We start from the raw sequence: 17,219 nt of genomic DNA, 5'->3' as shown, positions 1-17,219 counted from the left end.
CAGTTAGCGCTGAATGCTGCCCGACGACAGCAAGGACGCCAGCTAAACTGGGAAAACTGGGGGGGATGGGGGCAGCCGCAGAGTTAAATAAGGTTCATTCTGTTTGTGATGAGTGGACAGCGGTGAGTCAAGGGGAAGGTGTCAACATTTGGTAGTTAGCCAATGTGCTGTGACTTCCTGTAGCTTATACAGGATGGAACAAAAAGAGCACTGGTAGAAGAGATAGTTGGGGGGGTTGGGCAGTTTTTGCCACATCGCTGTCCACCACAGTGCTGGGGTTGTTCACCAGATGACGCCACCTTTAAATCTGAATTTTACTATGTTAATGTTGCACTGAAACTGTCCAGTGTTTGAAAGAGTAGAAGCTGGTATCCTAACATGCAAATATTTGCAGTAAGTCAACGCTCACCTGTCACAGGCGGATCATTACACATGGGTAATGTGGCTTCATGCAAAGAGACGCTGGCATGGTGGGACTGGTGCGGAGCTATATCAGTGTCAATATTGGCATGCAGGGTACAAAGACAACATATCGCAGCCAACACAAAGGCATGCAGTGCAAAACTAACTGCATTTGATCAGTGAGGCGTTATGGCTGCACCAGTACAATGCCCCAGCATCTGAAATGAACACACACTGAAAACACTGGACTGCTGTACATACAAAGACGGATTTGGACAGTGCTCGAAAATGGACTTGACGCATCACAGTTACAGTAAAATGGCAGCTATAGGCTTGTTGTCCTCATCCTCTTTAGAAAATGTCACTATTGCTAACTTAATTAAGGTGAGAGTCTGAGGTGCATGGGAGCAACCCAGGAGGACTGCAGCTGCATCATCCCCTTCTTCTTTATGTTCTTCTTGGGTAACAGGTTTACAGGAAGTGGATTTCATTAGGCATTTCCTGTTTCTTAAAGACAGCATAACCCCATGCCACACTGCTAATATGTGGAGTCCGCACTCAAAGGCCCGACTTCGACTTAACAATCTTAAATAATTCAGTCAGTGTCATCTTGGAAAACAAACGGCTCGTGACAAGACACAGGCAAACTTATTCTGATATTCATAACACACCTTCGCCCTCGTGGTAAAAAGCAAAATGAGATTTGTCAGTACGGCGCATGTCCATGCATCAAATATGAAATGCCTCTCCACTCCAATTGAATTAGGCTTTACAGACGGCTTCACAATAGAGAGAAAAGCCCCCAGCCAATGAGCTCCAGATAAGAGGCAGTGTAAAGCAGCCGGCGAGCAGTGAGTGAATAATATCGAATGTTTACACTTGTACACATCACTTTCTTTTATCAGACAAGCACATCTTGTCTGCCTGGAGTCTCTGGAGAGTCCCAAAGGACCTCGGCATTATTATCTGAGGGAAGCAGCTTCACAGAGCGCATATGAAAGACTGTGTCTCTGCTACACTGAGCTGAAGACAGTAGAGGGGGAACTGTATTAACAAGAGTGTAGCAGCATGAGGCAACCAGTAACTGTTCCACTGGCAGCTCTTCTTCTGCATTAGTGACTCTCTGGGGGCTCAGAGAGTGAATGGCCTCATAACATGTGGGTGTGTGTATGCACATCTGTACCTATCTGCCTGTGTGTGCTGAAGTCTTTCTACATGCATAAGCCATTAAAATTAATTTAGCTTATTTTGCCATTTTGTGAAATGCACTTATTCACTTTCTAATCGAGAGATAGATGAGACTGATACCTCTCTTCTGTCTGTACGCTAAATATGAAGCTAGCCAGTTAGCTTAGCTTAGCACAAAGTCTAGAAGCAGGTAGCCTGGCCCTCTCTGAAAGGGACACTTCACTGAGATCGCTACTCTATTTTTCCCTATAACTGTCTCTATTTCTTGACTTTACAGGTTCAACAAACACATAAGTACAGGATGTTCACTTGTTATATCTTGAGCCAGGCTGGTTCTTCCCCACAGTTTCCTGTACTTGTGCTAAGCTAAGCTAACTGGCTGCACATCCATGTTTAGCATACACACAGCTGAGTGGTATTTATCTTTCCACACATCTAACTGTCCTTAAGCGAGTTAATATTCGCCCCCAAACTGTCCCTAACTAACTTTAAAGCTGGAATAAAACTTGTTAAATACTGTGCATGAAAGCCAAAAAATATATACATTTGCTTAGGAAGACCATGGAATGCAGTTGAAATGGGAAAGCTAGTAAGTGGACCTTTAGTTAGAGGAGTTGCATGATATATTCAGAGCAAACAGCTATTTGCTATGTAAAGATACAGTGGAGTAATGGCAAGTTATGCTCCCTCTGTGTATTGTAATCCAATGACAAGATGTTCACTTGTTATATCTTGAGCCAGGCTAGGTCTTGGTCTTTAACCCCAGTTTCCTGTCTTTATGCTAAGCTAAGCTAACTGGCTGCAGATCCATGTTTAGCATACAAACAGCAGAGTGGTATCAATCTTTCCACATCTAACCCTCCTTAAGAGATTTAATATTCTCCCCCCAAACTACCCAAACCAACTATAAAGCTGAAATAAAACTATTTTTGCATGAAAAAAAAACAGTAGTAAAGAATTAAGCTAGAGGAGGTCTCATAAGAGGCGAGGTTGGTGTGGTTGATGGAGCACAGGACTCCACAGGAGACCAGTGTTCGGAGTGAACTTTGAGTCACTTTAAGGCACATTGTCACTGTGTTTCTTTTCCTAAACCTAACCACAGTAACTTTACTTGCCTAAACCTAACCTCGGTAATTTTACATTAAATGTGTAACTTTATCTTGAATACATAACATCATTCAATGGGCACTAATTTGTAGGATATCATACAAACGTAAGGTTTACAAGTCATTTTATGTGTTTTAGTAATTCGCTAAAAATGCATTTACAGTGTTTTTGCAGTTTACTATTTACAAATTTATGTTCACAATTATTATTTACATATTTATGTTAAATATTTGTGGCAGCATCATTTAAAACATTTAAATAATCAATTCTATTAAAAATTAATTAAAAATAATGTAATTCTCACACACATTTACCTCAGTCTGAGTCCTTCTAGCTTCTCATTGGTCAGTTAAGAGACACGTGACCCATAACAAGGAATTGTAACCAGGAAATGTGGTTGTTGTGAAGCTGCTGACGTGTGGAGAATGGTAAAGTGCTGCTTAAGAGAATATCCGTCTCCATTGGTGATGTGACTCGCCGTGCCGAGGCTTCGAAGCGTGTGTCGAGTAATCCAGGAACTGTTTCCGCGATGCGCGTATCGAGGCTTGTGTTGTTTGAGACGAGTGACGTCACTGGCGACGTCTGAAGCCTCGCTGGCCGGCTGTACCACGTGACTGGTTCAGGAAGTGGTTCAGATCTATATAGACAAACCACTAAGTGTAATAGCTTTTTTTGTCCAGTAGATGGCTTAGTAGAGCAAATGAGCTTTGCCCTTGAGTGAACCAATTTGATGAAAAGCTTCAATGCTTCATGAAGCTTCATCTGCCCATCACTAGTCTCCATTCTGGTGTGTACTCCCAACAAGAGTGACCCAACCACCACATGTTGAACCCTCAGGTTACTCAAACTGTTGTATGAGGATGCGTTGAGCTGCACGTGCATGTTAGCGCATGTGTGTAGTCTACTGGCTGGCTCATCATCATCGCTCTGCACTGAACTCATATGGTTGCAGAAATGCGGCACTGACCCTCCAGTTTCTACCCAAGATAAATGTTGGGTAGAGTTCATGGAAGACTTTTGCAACTGTGTTTTTGTTTTTTGAAGTGTCCCCAATTATTGACTCTAACAGGCCTAATATCAACCATTAGGTTATATCCTTAACACAACACAGACGACACTAGAGTCCACCGGTTACACTTATGTGATGTTTGTGAAACAAATATCAGCCAGTAGTTTCTTGTCACATTATTTTTTAACTTTCAATACATAAATAAATTGGTTGCACTCTAATTATAACCCTCCTTTTTCTAAATGTACCAAGTGAAACTGCTTCCAATCCAAGCAAAATATAACCAGCAGCGTTTGCATACCTATTTCTGCATTTCAATGAATCCTACAAATAACCTCATTGTGTAGAATAAGGAATTAAGGCTAGATTATGCTGCAGCATCTCAGCAGGAAGCTCCACACACACATTGACTCTGTTAGGGATGAAAATGCATAGTTTATACACGAGCAATGTACGCAGGGTTTAAAATCCCACCGGTGCGTTACATTTCCAAGACCAACCATCTGGAATATAAGGCAAAAAAATTATTCCTGTAAGACAGGCCATCTCGCTGCTGTGCTTCTGATATGAGCCAGGTCGTGCTCTGTATCCACAATAAGTATCCAGTTTCTGCTTATGTATTCCTTCATACAAGTCAAAGCTCCATAGCAACGAGCTGGAGCCTTTTATGGCCCCCGTGCGTATTGTGGAGCTTAATGAAATCCTGCACTTGTTCTCTCATAGATCTACGCAGTGAGAGACAGCCAGAGTTTGGCCATCATACTGCTTAAACCTTGCTGAGCACCAATTAATGGCAATCAAATACACAAGTCTCTCGCAGAGGGAATCAAGGCCTATGTATAGAAGCTCATTTAAAAAGCTCTCTGTGTCTGGCTCTGTTATGTTTGCTGACAGCAGTGTGAGAAAGTAAAGTGGAAAATTATTAAGAGGCATTGTAAAGAGGAAAAAGACACTAATAAGACATATGTCTGTCAGTTCCAAAGCCCTGCAGGATATTGTCTCCGGAGCGAATGACATAATGCGCACAGGTCTGGTCTGTGGATCTCTTTTGTCAAGACTCTGTAATTCATAACTGGTGGGTGACATATCACAATCCAGGTCACATCCATGTCATGTTGGAGCTTTTCTCAGCTGTGTAACCAGGAAATGGGACTGGGAATGGAAGTGGGACGTAGGCGAAGGTCGGCCAGGCGGCTGACAAAAAGCACTGCTGCTTTCTCTCACACTGAGGTTGAGGGTCATCACAGCAGACAGCGCGGCCAGACGCCCATCAGCTTACTCATCTTAATGGGATACTGTGAGTGGTACAGTGGTCAGCAGTTTTTTATTCCAGTGATAAACTGTGATAACTGGTTTCCCCTTCTCTCTGGTTGAAGGTGTGTTAAAGTGTGAAATGAGCTGCTTGTTTGGTCGGAGTAAAAACCCGCCGACTTGATTTACAAATGACTCCTGACTTACAATGTTGCATGCAGATCGTGTTTCCACTCACTTTTTCCAGTCACTTTCGTGACTCAGAATATCCCCTGCTAGTTAGTGACAGCCTCTTTATCACCCCGTTATCTGCTCACATTTCCAGTGAAGGGCTGCTGTGTTTTTTCAGGAGTTTGGCTGATGGGTCACCTCCCTCTTTAGGTGAGGAGAGGGTTAGCATGAAGGTCATCTGTGTTTCCTGGAGACAGCTCCGCATGGTGCTCCTGCTAATTCATCCATTTAGTATGTAATGTAGTGAAGGTATACCATGCAGAAATGTGTCTCTGTGTCTCTTGAATGAACAGTCTGGTTCCTGGTTACTACTTTTTTATAAAGCCCCAACCTTACTTGAACACTGTGAGGGTACACGCTCATAAATGCCTCTAACACACAAAATAAGAAGAAAATAAGATAATACAGGCAGAAAAATCCTGCATAGTATGTCATTGTGGGTGACACTGACGAGCATTATCCAAAAGTGAGAGATAAAAAAATCGAACATATTGCTTTTGGAAGTCTAAATGTTAAAGTGTGATGTCGACTGTATGGATTCTGTCACATGTGTTAAGTTCTCCTACAGTAAAAAGGTCTGTTACGGCAGTTACTGAGTTTTCCGTAATGTCAGTGAATGCATCACTCCCTTGTGTATTTTTGGTTTTTAGACGCAGTGAAGCCTGTCAGTCACTACTAGTACCTATGACAGTGACTTGTCTGAGATACCCACTTGTGATTGGCAGAGGTTTAAAGCAACACAAAGTTTTTGAGCCCTCAAAATATATATCCAAGATCCTTGTGGTAGTACATCAACTCACAATAGGTTCCTCCGTCACTGCTGTTTTGCTTGCACTGGCACTACACAGTTTCGGGGTTCAGGTAGGAACCCAGACACAAAAAGGACTACAAAATTTGGCTGCTTTACGGCATACGTCATATCCCCCTCCTCTATTTAGAGTAGTGTAGCCGAACTGAGGTGAACGAAGTTAGACGTGGTTGTCGTTGCTGAATACCCTCTACTAAAGGCCCGAACATACTCGGGCGGAACGTACGCGGAACGGACTCCGCGGAGGTCCGCGCAGACTCAAAGTGGACGTACGCAAGCCCTGTGCGCGCAAACCTCAGATTTTACGACCACGCGGACTCCACGCCGCGCACCAGTGACTGCTCGGCATGTATTTTTCACATCGCGGGGATTTTTCACAGACATTTTTACAGGAAACTACAACGTGGAAGCGCGCTCGACTATGAAAGCCCGAATGACTGCGGACATTCCTCGCGGAGTCCGCTCCGCGTATAGTACGCCCAAGTATGTTCTGGCCTTTAGGAGGCATTCATATCTACATACGTAGCAGGTCCTCTCCCATAGAGTTTGCCATGTTCTACAGTAGCCCAGAATGGACAAACCAAACATTGGCTCTAGATAGAACCATTCACGTTTTAATGTTTTTGCGTCGTCCACTATTGTTCTCCTACACACTTTGAGCTCTGCAACCTCGCCACTAGATGCCGCTAAATCCTTCACACTAGACCTCTAAATTCCATACAACAGACTGGAGCCATAAAGTTAAGCCACAAGAATGCTTTTCAAGAAGTTATTACTGTACTGTTTCTGCAGCAGACGACACTGAAGCTCCAAGACACATAGCTGTGTATCTTCGTATAAATGCCAGTACCATCGAAAACGTCAAGACAATCCTGTCATGTCTCCTGAGCCCAGTTTTTTTTTTAAAAGAATTACTGTACACGCTGAAACCCAGCAGTAAAGGATAAGCCACTGAGCCTCATTTCTGCTCTGGCAAACAACAAAACTGCATCACAGCCATTGTCAGCATCACTGATTACTGTGCTGCTGCACTGAGCTGCCAGTCATTTCCCATCTTTATGTTCTCAAAGTCGTCTGACAGATTAACATAAATAAAGGTTACCCTAATTGCATGATCAGCTATAGTGGCATTTCATATGAACAGCTGTCCTCCTGATGTTTCAGCCTCGCAGCACCTAACCGTTTTCACTCCGAAGCTGATGGACAAAGGCTTGTAGTTCTTTCACGTAATGACAATGAGGCAATAAGGGAAAACCTGACTCTCTCCTCCTCCTCCCTCCTCCCTCCTCCCACCCTTCCACCTCTGTACCTCCCCCACCACACCAATGAGTGTCTCAGGAGCCATTTTCTATTAAATCCTGGTTTTAACCCCAGTGACCCCCACATATACACACGGCTTACTCCATCCCCCCGGTAGATAAGGGAATTGAATTAGTGTTACTGCGTGAGATATGAACCCTCTCGGCTACGGAATCCCAGGTCAAGTCATTTTAGCTAAACTGTCTGTGATTGGCTCAAAAGACGCTTCATAAAGACGGGTTGAGGGTTACTGTCGTATGAAGTGTGCGACTCGCTAAATAAAATGTACACACTGAATGCACATACACTGAAGCGTGAATGGTGAGCAGCAGACAGCATCCCTCCTCCTCCACCTCCTCATACTCCCTCCTGATTTATGCCTCTTGAAAGATTGTGTTGAAGAAAGTGTGAAAAATGCTGCGCTGTGCCACTTGACAGAGCCTGGTCAACTGCGGACTGACCTGTGTGTGTGTGTGTGTGTGTGTGTGTGTGTGTGTGTGTGTGTGTGTCTAAAGCTAATACAGTATCAGCACTGATATTTTTGGATTCAAACTGCTAAAAGTCAGATGTTACTGATAAAGTTTGTCCATCTTTTTAGCCAGAAAGTTTTCAACATTTCCACAAATTTATAATCCTGGCAAGTTGACACCTCATAGGAAACTGTATCATAAAATTACATTGTGTATAGTGTGTTAGTAATAACATCAATACCTTGTATAGTCCCCCTCATCCCATGTGTGCGCTCTGTCATACATGTATCACTATTATTCCGACTCTGTTGCCGAGATTCTTACTGTATCGCTCTCCGTCTCCATTACACAAATAAGGACATTCCTATTTCCGACAGACAACAGTCACCCATCACATCCACCTTGTCCCTGCTGAAAAAGACGCAGGGTCAGTAATGTGCAGCTGGCGTCATACACACTCACGCTGGCTCCACTGATGTATATTTATACAGTATATAGATGTTTTAGTAAGTTTTAAACCTGTGAAGCTTGATATAGCGCTCCACTTCGCTCGGCTCAAGGTTTCTGCCACAGTGAACCTGACAGTAAAAGGTTGCACGCACACACACACACACACACACACACACACACACTGCTGCCGGCTACGGCCGTGGTTGTAGGCTGGTATCATCTGGATCTTCCAGATAGCATCTTGACATTTCCACCATGCGAAACAAAAGGGCACAAACACCATTATTGTTTGCCAGTGTTACAATTTAAATGTTCATAATTATACTGTACGCTAAGGGGTTTGTGTTGATGTGTGTGTGTGAGCCCCTGACTGCATTTAAAATGTCACTTACGATGATGATAGTTTCCCAGTAAAGACAACAGGCGGTATTGACTTCCTCGGAGCTTTCCGAGCACTCAACAGTGATTAACTGAGCCATCCACAGCAGAGCTGAGTAACATAATAAACATTGATTGCAGGTACATTCTCCACCACTGAATATCTCCTAATAAAATCCGCATATACATGATATATATTTTAATGTGCACTACACCGTAGCCTTCACCAGTTGGCTACAGTGCAGGCTTGTTACCTTGGTGACGGAATAAAAAGGTCACTTCTCTCTATACGTGCACATGTGAGGTGCAACATGATCTTGTCTTTGCAAACATCTGCGTCCATGTCACTGTACATAGAGCAGCACATGAATATGCATGTCATCGCGATGACACGGCGGAACAAGCCAGTGCTGCCGCATTACGCTGCACGGGAGCTGTGAGTGGGAGGCTGTGGTGGCTCGCTCCGACGTGGCATGCATGGCTGCAGTAAGGTGGTGTTTACACTCTGACAGGTGCAGTCCTTTCTTCAAAGTGAATCAACGAGAGCAGGCAAGCCACGGAGGGAGTCATCAAGGGACTCACAAGCTGTGTCCAAACACTCACATGCTGCATGCTAATAGCACGCAATTTGTAGCATGTGCAGTATCAGTATGTAAATTCAGTGGGCTAAAGTAATGAGTATACGCAAAGTATAGATGAGAGTGACACTGAAATCTGACCCATAATTCTTCTTATGCCTCCTTGTTCACTTAGAAACAACCATGACGAAGGCAAAGTTACGCTCTGACGCAATTTTTCTGATATTACAAATTATTTCTGAGACGCTAAATAGCTACTTCTAAAAGTTTTATTGTCTTAAGGTCACATCCACTTGCAGATAAAGGTCTGACTGCATGCAAAAAGTCCTGCACGCTGCATTCTGATATGTGGCATTCAGTTAAGGCTGATTTTCAACCAGCTTTGTGCCATAACAATGTGGGTAATACGTATAAATGAACTATGATAAACTTCCCTCCATCTTGCCAGCGCCCAGTTCTCCCTGCTCAATTTAGCTCCAATCCACTGGATGATGAAACAAATTTTTTGCATTAATTTTCGCTGGCTCTAGGGCTGGTGCTCAAACACACTGTCGCATTTTCGTGCACCAGATCAACCTGTAAAACTAGGCAGTCCTGATTAGATAAACTGTCTTACTATGTTGCCTATTTCTCGCCTAAAATGTCTTCAGAAACATATTTTAGTGCACTGTTTGGCTGTAACATGAGAGTTTGTGAACAGGAAATAGGCCCCACACTGTCTCCTGTGTTGTGAAAAATGGAGATTCAATGAAAATGGGATTAAATGGTAAAATTAAGCAGTGCTGATCAAACATAAAGAATAAAGATTCTATTCCTGCGATGCCTATCTCTCACTTAAAATGTTTTTAGAAGTATATTTTAGTGTACTGTTTAGCTGTAATATGAGATTGTCATATTGTTTCCTGCGGCCCAGCTTGGATAACATCACACACCAGTGAATTCTGGAGGTTGTAGGGTTTCTATCTTTTGAGCAAAAGCAAATGCCACAGTCATTTTCCACTGATTCCTCTGGTCATGTAGCACCAATGTCAAAATGATTTGCATCTTACAACCACATAGACAACCTGGTTTTATGAAAAGGCCATCTTTATCATTGGCCAACAGTAAAAAATACCACCACATTCTCACTCCGACCTCGTCACATATTGACGTTTGGTCATGGACTTTCCACGTCCAGATAGGACGTGCAAGGTACCCTGGGTGTGTTGGTTGTTCACGTTCTGGGACGCCGTGTCAAGTTCTGCCTGTTACATGAATTGTCTTCTTTCAAAATACACTTCTGTTTTCACAGGAAATTTACAGTTTACAAACAGTCTCTTTCAAAATAAAAGCACTACGTCAGTACAACAGCGCAAATTGATGTTTTTATTTCCTTGAACAACAAAAACACGCGGTTAGGTTTAGGAGGAAACAACAGCTTTATAATCTTACGGGAACACCGCTCTGTAGGGTGGAAGTTGTTGTTTGTTGGACGCATCCACCACCCCTCCCGCCCGCCCTACTCGGACTTTCACGGACACCTTTGCTTGTTGGTTTCTGACGCCGTGAGCCACTGCCCAAGCGCTTGATTTCGACGACTTCAGAGTGAGACTGGGCTCAAAATACTTCTTTAATAACAGCCCGTCTGGCACCAACAACCATGCCACGTTCAAAGTCTCTTAAATCACCTTTCTCCCCCATCCTTAATGAGCAGTTGAACAGGTGTACCTAATAAAGTGGCCTGTGGGTGTATATTGAGCGTTTAAATGAAAACACACAGTGCATCTTAACCAAGAGTGTGGATCAGTATCAGAGAAAAAAAGAGCCTGCGTGTGTGTGGTGAGTCTGTGTTGTTCACACACACATACAGAGTTACATAAAGTATTAATAATCTCTCTTCACGTGGTTACACCTCACTTATCTATGACCTCATTCTGCTTTATTACAGAGAACCTTAAATTTCAGTTACCATGACAATCCCACAACAGCCTTCATTTAATAACCCGAGCCCTGACTCTACACCATTAAACGTACACACACAGTACACAAGTGTTTGTATGTGCCGACATTTGGGGATGTCTTATTTTACGTTTCTACACAGAATTCAATCCGTGATGTCTCCTGAGCCCGTGTGACTCGCAGACGTCTTCCTCTGCACTAACCAAATGATGAAGGAAAATGAAGACATTCTCTCAGTGTGTTTCTCATTCTCCCACGCTCTGTCTCTCCAACTTTTGTCTCCGCGAGTGAAGAGTGAGCCTCGGAGCCTTTGAAGCCGCCGTGAGGAGTGTTCACCGCGTGAAGCCGGCTTTTCTCTTCATTGTTTGACACCACGGAATTTAAGTCTCAGCTCTGACAAAATATACATATGTACCGTGTATAACAGTCGTGTCTAAGTGTGGTGTATGTGCTAATGTAAAGGTCTCAGAGAGTCAGAATCACTTATAATAATAACTCTGGTTCTCTGTATGCTCCATGTCTGCTAGCTCTATCATCACTATATTCTGCATCCCATTAGAATAAGCTGATAATTCATTCATAAATGTGTTGATGAAGCCTTCATGGCATCTCAGTGTTCCTTCAGTGATCCTTTTCTCTCCTTTTTCGGCGCACTGATGTTCTTTATCTCTCTCTGAAACACTTTCTGACGCTCGTTAAAATTAGACTTGACTCTTTTTCAAACTCCGTCTTTCTCTTACTTTCACTTTCCAAAAATGAAGTGAAGTCTTTGATGCCGCCTCTGTGAAGAGTAAAGTGGGTTTTTTTTAATGCTGTGTGAAGAAGGCAGCGGCTTTTCTCTTCATTGTGTCTGACATCTCCGAGCTTTGGTCTGAGCTTGATCGAGGGCATGTTTAGTTTCACTTCCTTCCTCTATTCCATTTCCTGATTTCCTGTGCATGTTGAGGGCTCACGGCCTCTCAGCTGCCGGAGGGTTCGCAACAATGTTCTCACTCTGAATCTGCAGTTTATAATCCTGTGTCATGGAAAACAAGGCAACAGTAGGCTTAACAAGTTAGGGCTGTCAAGATTTCACTTTCAGTTGGGTGATGTGAGTTTGATTTAATGTATTTAGGCAGCTTGTGTCTTTGGACTGAATGTCTGTAGTTTGTTTTTAGCACACACTTTTTGCTAGCAGCATTATGTCAGAGAAAAACACCCACACATGCAGGCTTATGTCCCCGCGACCAACTCACACAAGCTGCGTTCAGAGTATATTTGCAGCCCTCTCAGTAAAAACTAAGAGTCAGCAGAAGTTCGACCCAAATGTTTGAAGAAACAGAAGCATGGAAAGACTGCCTCTCTGACCGCACGCTTGGTTCGTTGCGCCACGAGAAGCAATCCATAGTTCCTCTTGACGCTGAACCGCTGATTTTCACCAAGTTCGGCAAAAAACAACTGCTGATTATGTGGCGTACTCTCTGGTAGGAAAGCAAAATGCAGCAGTCACTGTGGTCGCGCTGCGTCTAGACTCTGTAATTGGTTCATTACAGCCCTGTGAAGCCACGATCAAAGATGGTGAACGTTTTGCTTTACGCTGACCCTCAATGGAACTTTTCATTTTAAACATCTGTAGGAAACGGTCACAATTTCATGCACCGCTGCACAGAGTAAACACACACAACCCATGCATCATTCATCTTTCACCATGAGGACACAGATCTTAATCAGTAAACAGACAATCTCAGCTCCGCCACACTTCTTTTTCCTGCCTACATGTAGTCTGCTGGCTCTTTGTTAACCAGTAACCCTTTCTAAACAGCCCACAAATCTCCCAAACACAATTAACGCTGCAGAGTGAGACGCAGCCCGCCCTGATGCCAACATCACACATGTGAACCCTCCAGAGCTCTGTATGCATTGTGCCTTAATTACGCAGCAAACACCAGCACAGCGGGGCCAGCCCTTCAGGGCCCCTTTATGTCCTCGGAGATGTGTCTATAGAGGCCGTGCAGACTCTTTGTAGCTCCATCCCCTCGCTGCCTTTGTCTTTCCATCGCATGGGTCCCATGGGTGAGTCCACAGCGGCGTCCCATGTGTTATTACTGGCCAATGATAAAGTGGCTGCCACGGCCCTCATGAATTATGCAGGACGAAAGGGGAAGCAACTCCGCCCTCGGTTATGTAAATTTAACTTTGAGGAGACGGAGGGAGGAAAGTTGCTGGGAGGGGTGTGTTGACACCCATTTTTAGCTGAACTGTGCTCACACTGTGGAGGGTGCGGGCATCCAGCGTCACATGGTGTGAATGTGTGCAAAAGGGGAAGCCACGAGTCATGATCTACTGACACACATATGGAACAGTCCCACAGCAGATATTTGATATGCAAATCGGTCAGTTGAAAAGTTTACTAATGTAGATTTTGACACAGTTTATCGCAACAGTCGTTTAATGAAAGTCCCGTAACTGATGCACTTTACAGCTCTGATTTTTTACAGTCAAAAAAAAGGCGAACTACAGCTACAGAAGTTATAACCACTATGGTTGACGCAGGCAGAGAAACGAGCATCACCTAAAAACCTCAAATTCCACCGAAAAAAATCACACTGGTCGAGAGGCACATGACCCCTGGGAAACACACTTCACACAGTAGCGCTCCCACACACCTGAGCTTGCTTTATAAATACATGGGACTGTTGCTATACCTACAACTGATGCTAATTTACCTCTGACTGTAGCCTCAGCACTGCCTTGTGTGAGTAAGCCACCCAGCCATGCATAAAACAAACCCTGCCTATAAATAACCCAGTCTGGGCCAGGCCAGGCCAGCCACTGAGCGCCAGTATGGTTCACAACCTCTCCACGCATGGCAGCTCCGTTGTATGTTATTATGTCACAGCTGACAGCAAACGCTGACCTATTGACGTGTCTCAATCGGTAATCGTATTGCCACACATGACTCCTAACAGTAAACGCACCAATCGGCTTCTCCTCTTACACTGCCAATCTAGTTTCCTCTGAAATCCCTGCGTAAACGGATCCTTTGGCAGTTCATTTCCATGGCCAGTGATGTCGTTAAAATCCTCTATGCTCTTTTTTAAACTGTCCACTTGACCTGTGTGCTCAAGTCCAAGAGCGGGTAGCCAATTAGATTGTGAAGGGACGGTAACTGCATATCATATTAACCATCCCGCTGTGACATGGAGTTTACTTTTTCCAGGAAATGAACCTAATCCCCCGCCTAATCATGTTTGCAGTGCATTCACAGCACTGAAATTTTAAGATTAATCGCCTGTTTTGCATCAGATGAGAACATTAGGGCATCCATTACATAGAAACACTGTCTCTGTGTGTGTATATGTGTGTGTGTGTGTGTGTGTGGTAAAGCCTAATATTTCTACAGCAGGTCTGCAGGCTCAGTAGGTGAACGTCTACCTCACTGTGTGTTGACACTGAGCCAGATGCCCAGATTCACAGATATGAAGGCGAATATTAATCTGGTGGTGGCTCAGGCTGTCCTGTTGTTGAAGCAGATGGTGGCTGACAAACAGGAGCCACGTGGCCACAGCTCTCAATCTAACCATCTAGTTATCCATCGAAAAAAGTAGTGATAAAGACTGAGTTTGTACAGCAGTTACATGAGTTAGTCATTTAGTTATAGTGCCATATGTAGCCTAAAAAATATAGAACAATCAGGGGAGTGTGATTGCTTTTGTTCCTTCATATTTCCATGCAAGCCACACAAATATGTTAATTGCTTGAATTCTCAGTAAGAAAATATTATAATAAAATGCCTTATGTTGCTGATCCTATAAGATAACCCCACTTATCTAATCAGGAAATCCCACAACACAGCCTCATCACCCCTTCACCTCTATCTGTGTATCTACATCACCTACAGAGGGCAGATTGGGGAGCTGTGTACATGGAGCCGTTATGTGTAACGGTACAGTGTTGACCCAACATTGTCCACAAGGAACAGCTACTATGACTTGAGAAGATGAGAAGAATGAGAAAAGGTCAGGTTTTTGCCATTTTCGCTCACAATAAGACTTTATATGGCACAACTAATATTTTGCGACCAAACCCCGTTCAATTCTTGCGCAATTTAGTGCTTCCTCGCTCACTGTCACAAGCACGTAAGCCATAAAGCAACAATTAAGAGCTCATTACAGCGGCAAGGATCGTCTTTTGTCATCGGCATATGTTTCACATGCTATCATGCACTAAAGTGAACTTAATTCATTCTAATGTGATTTGTTGACTTCTTTTTTTACGCTTTAGCGCGTCCAAAACATACGATAGGGGCGTTAGCAAGCGGTGCGACCAAATGTTCAAAAAGTTGAAATATTCCTAAAAGAAAGTCCTAATTTGTGGATTATAATATGCCGAATTTTGTGTTTAGCTGTGTTGATGTAGAAGAAGCTTTAATCATGTTTAAGCAGTACGGTATTTTGCCGACAATGACGGAAATTTTAAATTAGCGAAATTCAAATGATGCCTGGTTGCGCTGTCTTCACCGGGGCCAAGTTGTAGTTTGGCGACGGGGAGAGCAACACACATTAGAGATGTGTACAGTCGCTTGTTACCTGTGACATTTGCGGTCGCAGGTTGATCTCCTTCAGGTTGATGGACTGGGGTCTCAGGTTGTTGAGCAAATGGCAGAGCAGGACTCCATCCCGGAGGGTTTGGGCCAAGTCAAATACCTGTGCAGACTCCCATGTCACCCGGTGGTTCGCTGGAAGCACCTTGCAGTTTATCAACCACAGCGCGCATTGCCTCCAATACTCCATCATTATTTGTGACTTCAGCCGAACGAGCTTGGAGAGAATTTGTTCCTGGTGGCGAGTGAAAGTGCTGACGGCTCCGTGCTGCGTCTTCAAATCGTACCCATGCTGTAACAGCCGATGTGAAACGGAACAGGACCGGAGCGGAGAGCTGGTGGAGGATGACAGTCCGGTGGAGTGAGGCTGTGGATGGAGCGCACCCTGCGCTCTTCCTCTCTAGCTCTCTCACTCACACACACACACACACACACACACACACACGTCTCTCTTCCCTCCCCCTCACCCAGCTCTTCACCTCTTCCGCTTGCCACCCATAGGCTCACTGTGTGTACTGTATGAAATTACAGTAAGATATAACAAGATGCACAATTATTCATACACAACACAACATGAACTGAAAGTGAAATAAAGAGTGAACAACATGCGAATTAACTTCATATATTTTTTTCTTACAGCCAATAAATTATGATGCATTAAGCCCAAGTTCCTCTCTGTATGCAAATACCCAGCTGCACAGGGAGAATAATGACAGTGCGTGTCATTTAACGATTCAACAAACCTATTAAGTTCATATCTCTGAGACACAGACTCACTTTTCTTCATCGAAGCACATCATGGTTCCAAAATAATACAGCAATTTTGTTGTGATCATGGTTTATGACTTATGAATCCACTGAAACTCTTTATCTGCCATCAGTCAGAATGAGGTGAGCTGAAATTAGTCAGTATATGAGAGTCTATGTTGCATTAAGTAAAAGGCTATACACTGCATGATTTTACACATGGTAAACATACATTTATGTGGCAGCAGCTCAATGCGTGTAAGGCATGTAGACATGGTGAAGACGACCTGCTGAAGTTCAAACTGAGCATCAGAATGAGGAGGAAAGGTGATTTAAGTGACTATCAACGTGGCATGGTTGTTGGTGCCACACAACCATCTCTAGGGTTTACAGAGGATGGTCCGTTGATGCCAGAGGTCCAGACTGGTTCAAGATGATAGAAAGGCAACAGGAAGTCAAATAACCACTGGTTCCAACCAAGGTCTGCAGAAGACCATCTCTGAACCAACAACACGTGCATCCAGACTCATCAGACTGTTGCCTGGTCTGATGAGTCTGGATTTCTGCTGCCACATTCCTGCCTTGTATCAAGGGTTCAGGCTGCTGGTGGTGTAATGGTGTGGGGGAGATTTTCTTAGTACCAACTGAGCATGGTTTAAACACAACAGCCTACCTGAGTATTGTTGCTGACCGTGTCCATCCCTTTATGACCACAGTGTACCCATCTTCTGATGGCTACTTCCAGCAAGATAATGCACCATGTCACAAAGCTCAAATCATC

At 43.8% G+C, this 17,219-nt stretch overlaps 1 protein-coding gene across 2 annotated transcripts in view; it reads right to left on the bottom strand.

Moving 5' to 3' along the window:
• LOC125881864 (guanine nucleotide exchange factor VAV3) overlaps window positions 1–16,098 on the bottom strand; it is a 135,677-nt gene extending 119,579 nt beyond the window's left edge. The window contains exon 1 of one of the 2 annotated variants that reach the window (XM_049565263.1): window positions 15,678–16,098. In XM_049565263.1, the coding sequence (XP_049421220.1) occupies window positions 15,678–15,884 (207 nt within the window). In that variant the 5' untranslated portion in view covers window positions 15,885–16,098. The remainder of the gene's footprint in view (window positions 1–15,677) is intronic. The other variant, XM_049565264.1, reaches the window with a different exon arrangement.
• Between the last annotated feature and the right edge of the window lie 1,121 nt (window positions 16,099–17,219).

Source organism: Epinephelus fuscoguttatus, linkage group LG21 (assembly GCF_011397635.1).
Source record: "Epinephelus fuscoguttatus linkage group LG21, E.fuscoguttatus.final_Chr_v1".
Lineage (NCBI taxonomy): Eukaryota > Metazoa > Chordata > Actinopteri > Perciformes > Serranidae > Epinephelus > Epinephelus fuscoguttatus.
The sequence above is the reverse complement of the archived record's forward strand: the minus strand, read 5'-3'. Positions and strand labels throughout refer to the sequence as shown.